General features: G+C 38.1%; 1 protein-coding gene across 1 annotated transcript; it reads right to left on the reverse strand.

The window, feature by feature from the left end:
- Positions 1–262: 262 nt before the first annotated feature.
- On the reverse strand, positions 263–1435 carry LOC142317629 (uncharacterized). Its single transcript, XM_075354186.1, has one exon. The coding sequence runs from the start codon at positions 1433–1435 to the stop codon at positions 263–265; it is 1173 nt and encodes a 390-aa protein (XP_075210301.1).
- Positions 1436–4941: the final 3506 nt, after the last annotated feature.

A 4941-nucleotide genomic window follows, 5' to 3' on the forward strand; every position in this document is an offset into this window, starting at 1 on the left:
ATCTTTCAGCGACTTTGCCCATGTTATTTACGAGACTGATTGGTCTGTAACCTCCTTCTCCGTTGTTTGTTCCTGCTTTGGGGAGGAATACTGTCCTGGATGCTTTCCAGCAATCAGGAAAAGTGCAGTTTTGCAGTCCATAACTGGCTATGTCTACCATTTCCCATGGAATAATCTTTGCCAGCCCTTTAATAACGGCAGCCGGTATTCCGTCCGGTCCTGGGCTTTTTTTATGATTCAGTTTTTTAATTGCCTCCAGGACTTACTGTTGTGTGAATCTGCCACCTTCACATCTGATCACTTCTCTATCAGCAGACTCCTCTCTAGGGAACAAGGCTCTTACTTGTTGTGCCGACATTTCGTTACTTAATGTCGGCACATGTCTACCCAAACGTTTGGTTATGATCCTGAATGCCTTCCCCCAGGGGTCAGCATCCAGATCATCACACAGCTCCTGCCATTTTCTTTTCTTGGATTGTTTTATAAGGAAGTTAAGTTTCTTCCTGGCATTCCTGTATTCTTCTATGGCTAGGCGACCTTCTTCTTCCATGCCCGTTCGGGCTTGTAGTCGCTGGGCTATTCTCTTTTTCCTCTGCATTATTCTCCTTTGATCCTCGATATCACTAGACCACCAATAAACTGGATGATGTCTGTTGGTATTCTTTGGTATATTGGCTATTTCATCTTTAATTATATTTTTAAACATCTCCAGATCTATCCGCGCACAACTCATGATCTTATTTGCCGCTTCCCTAGTCACACGGTGAATCTGATAATCTGTCAGCCTATGGTTGATGTTTATCTGCATTACTCTTGAAGGATGGTCTCTAATGGTAATCAAAACAGCCTTGTGGTCACTTCCAGTCTCTTCATTAAGCACTGAGAAATCAATTGTGTCGATACATATTGTACTATCTATTATTACCAGGTCAATAATCGATTCGTGCCCCCTAGCGCTATATGTGGCTGCTCCATCATTTACACAAATCGCACCTGTAACCTCCAATAGATCTTCTAGGATTCTTCCTCTGGCATTAGAAGAAGCAGCCCCAGCCAGGGCGGTTCTGCAATTGAAATCTCCTACCACTATTGCTCTCTTACGGGACCGCATCATGACTTGTAGATTAAATATTCTGTGTTGATAAAACTCCAGAGCGCAGTTTGGACTGATATATACTCCAGTGATTACTATGTCACGCAGCTCTATACCCACAATACCCTCATCTCTGTAGTATAGGTTATAGTCTATATTACCTACAATCCCCCTGATAGCCACATCCCCGTTTCTATCTGGTACCCATTGACCTCTAGCCACTGAATTTACATTAGGTTCAGTGGCTACCAGGAAGTTGTAGTTGCCCCTTGTGGCAATCTCTGTAGACAGGTCGCATGATAGTAAACTTCTATTGGTATTTATTAAGAGTATCTTACTCATAATTCCTATTTCAATCCAAATTGCCAGTTCTTTGTGCTGTGCTTCTGCAGTCTAGACATTTTGTTGCTTCTCTGCAGTCATTAATCACATGACCCGATTTCCCGCAGTGTGAGGGGGAGGTAAAATGTATCTATTCGAAAATATGGTCCAAAATTTTTTTTGGGGGGGAGGGGGTCAAAGGGTAGGGAAGTTTTTGGATCGGATAGATTTCAAGGAAGTTTGGTTCTATTGTTAAGATTACAGGAAATATGGAGGATAAGGATTTGTCCGTATAAAGTATGTCTCAACACTACGAGAAAAATTCTCGTAGTATAAATTCTATGAAAAATTTTACAAGTCCTTGTTTACTTCTTTTACTAGTGACGTAACAGACAAGACAACGCTTGCCGTTACACTTAGAAAATTTTACTCTATATTAGTTAATAAGTATAACCTTAAAGTTCTAAAAAAACTAACTCAAAATAGTTTTTAACTCACTGTATTGAATTAAATTGACACGTAATGACTCACAATGATTATTACACCATTATAAGGACCTTAACTGTTCTCCAAAAAGTCAAAAAGAACAGTAAAATACTTCACTTCACCCAAATATACTTTTTTTTTTTTAAATTCTAATAACTTTAGTAATCCACATCCAAAACTCATCAAAACTTATATACTTGTCCGTTATCCTTACCTCGAAAGTTTACAATGTCCTGTTCCAATTAAATAACCAAAAAAACAAACGAAAAAGCACAAGATCGCGGAGCTCAGAAAACATGTCTACACGCAGTGTCATCCACAACTCGACTGTGCTCTACGACCTGCGTCGTAAAAACTGACCAGTCTCGGGTACGTTTCTAGTCTATCACCGAACTTATTTCACAAAATTTGTTTAACTAATTTCTGAGTAACACTTTTCACGGGTGCTTCCTTTTCAAATTTCTCCCTAACTTTCACTAACAAAATACATGAGATTTCTTCTGTAAATAAGTTTCCGTAACAAATACGCGTTCATCAAGAGTTAATCGCATTTTAACGAACAACATACAATTAAGAAACCTTGTTCAAAAGCCAATGCTGGATAAATATTGTTAATATTCAAATGTGTAGGCAAAAAGCAATCCTTCCCACTCCTGCTCCAGTCGTACCAGCATCTTCCATATTATTTTACCTATCTCAAACCAATATATGCATTTTAACAAAAATATGCATTTAGTACAAACTACTGAGTGACGGGGCCTCTTTTAAGTTGAACAATGTATTATAATAATCAATATATTGGTAAGACTTAATTATAAGCCCAGCAAACATTGTACTACGTCTAGATTACATCTCAGTTTTGTAAGTCTCCACAAGATGGCATTAGTATCCTACTAACGGTTCACGGATTGTTAATCGGACAAACATTTATCACCTTATTATAGTATTATCACTTTTTATTATTTATATTTAATGTTACTTAAACGAATTAAGCGAGCTAAATTTGGTTAGCTTAAGTTGATACCCACCGGGTTGGTCTAGTGGTGAACGCGTCTTCCCAAATCAGCTGATTTGGAAGTCGAGAGTTCCTGCGTTCAAGTCCTAGTAAAGCCAGCTATTTTTACACAGATTTGAATACTAAATCGTGGATACCGGTGTTCTTTGGTGGTTGGGTTTCAATTAACCACACATCTCAGGAATGGTCGAACTGAGAATGTACAAGACTACACTTCATTTACACTCATACATATCATCCTCTTTCATCCTCTGAAGAATTATCTAAACGGTAGTTACCGGAGGCTAAACAGTAAAGGAAGCTTAAGTTGATATCCTAATAAAGGAAATTAGTTTTATATGGATTTGAATACTAGATCGTGGATAACAGTGTTCTTTGGAGGTTTTTTTTTTTTTAATTCGTTTAACCTCCGAGTCCACAGTTAAGCATTAATTCAGAGGATGAGATGAATGATTTGTAGCGTGTGTGAAAATGCTATGCCTGACCGGGATTCGTTCTTTGGTGGTTGGGTTTAATTAACCGCACATCTCAGGAACGGTCGAACTGAGAATGTACAAGACTACACTTCATTTACACTCATACATATCATCCTCTTTCATCCTCTGAAGAATTATCTAAACGGTAGTTACCGGAGGCTAAACAGTAAAGGAAGCTTAAGTTGATATCCTAATAAAGGAAATTAGTTTTATATGGATTTGAATACTAGATCGTGGATAACAGTGTTCTTTGGAGGTTTTTTTTTTTTTAATTCGTTTAACCTCCGAGTCCACAGTTAAGCATTAATTCAGAGGATGAGATGAATGATTTGTAGCGTGTGTGAAAATGCTATGCCTGACCGGGATTCGTTCTTTGGTGGTTGGGTTTAATTAACCGCACATCTCAGGAACGGTCAACTTGAGACTGTACAAAACTACACTTCATTTACATTCATACTAATCATCCTCATTCATCCTCTGAAGTAATACTTTACGTTTCTTCTGGAGGCCAAACAGAAAAAAAGAGCTTATGTTGACATCTATGAAGTTCAGTAAACGGAAAAGACGTTACTAAACCGCTCGCAAGACTCACCTAATAAACATTAAATATACTTATTAATAACAAAATTGATATTTAAATTAAAATACAAAATTTGATTGAATTAAATTGTAGTGAATTACCGGAAAAGAAGCAAGTAAAGTTTAAGTTAATTTTAACGGGTAAAACAATAGTTGTCCTTCGAATAATTCGGAATTTTCTAAATATCCTTTGCAGCTTTTTGGATTCGCGCCCGTAAGCAGCCGTGTCCCTTGTTCGTGACAAGTGAGTAATTGTAGTCTCGTACTGACTCAAGCAGACCAATCCTGAAGTTTGTAATTAATTGGAATCAAACCACAAAAAAAAACGGTATCCACGATCTAGTATAAATCCTTATAAAATAATTACCTTTATTAGGATTTGCCTGAGAACTCTTGGAAGCAAGTGTTGGAAAAGCAAGTGTTGGAAAGACCTTTGCGAAGATATCGATAGAGACCCTTGGGGAAGAGGGTACAAGTTGGTTTCCGGAAGACTAGGTAGACGATTGCCAGTAATACCAGAAGACAAAGTGCGTGAATATGTAGATGTACTCTTTCCGAAGAAAATAGATCCATGTAGAGAGGAAATAGTGGTTGATGAAATACCGGTGTTCACTCTGCAGGAATTAAAGACTACAGGCAGGAAAATGAAGCTGCATAAGAGCCCGAGTCCAGACGGCATTCCGGTAGAAGTCGTCCGGATACTGGTGGAAGAAGCGCCTGTTACAATGTTGGAAGTAATGAACAATATGCTGAAAGGCGATTTTATACCGACTTCATGGAAAAGACCAAGACTGATTTTAATAAACAAACCAGGTAGGTCGGAAGCTACAATACCATATAGACCAATTTGTGTAACAAATAATTTTTGTAAATTATTAGAAAGGATGTTAGGGGAAAGGGTGAGGGCCTATATTGGAGAAAGAGGTGGTATTAGCCAGTGGCAATTTGGATTTCGTTCAGAGAAATCAGCG

This window comes from Lycorma delicatula, chromosome 1 (genome assembly GCF_047948215.1).
Source record: "Lycorma delicatula isolate Av1 chromosome 1, ASM4794821v1, whole genome shotgun sequence".
Lineage (NCBI taxonomy): Eukaryota > Metazoa > Arthropoda > Insecta > Hemiptera > Fulgoridae > Lycorma > Lycorma delicatula.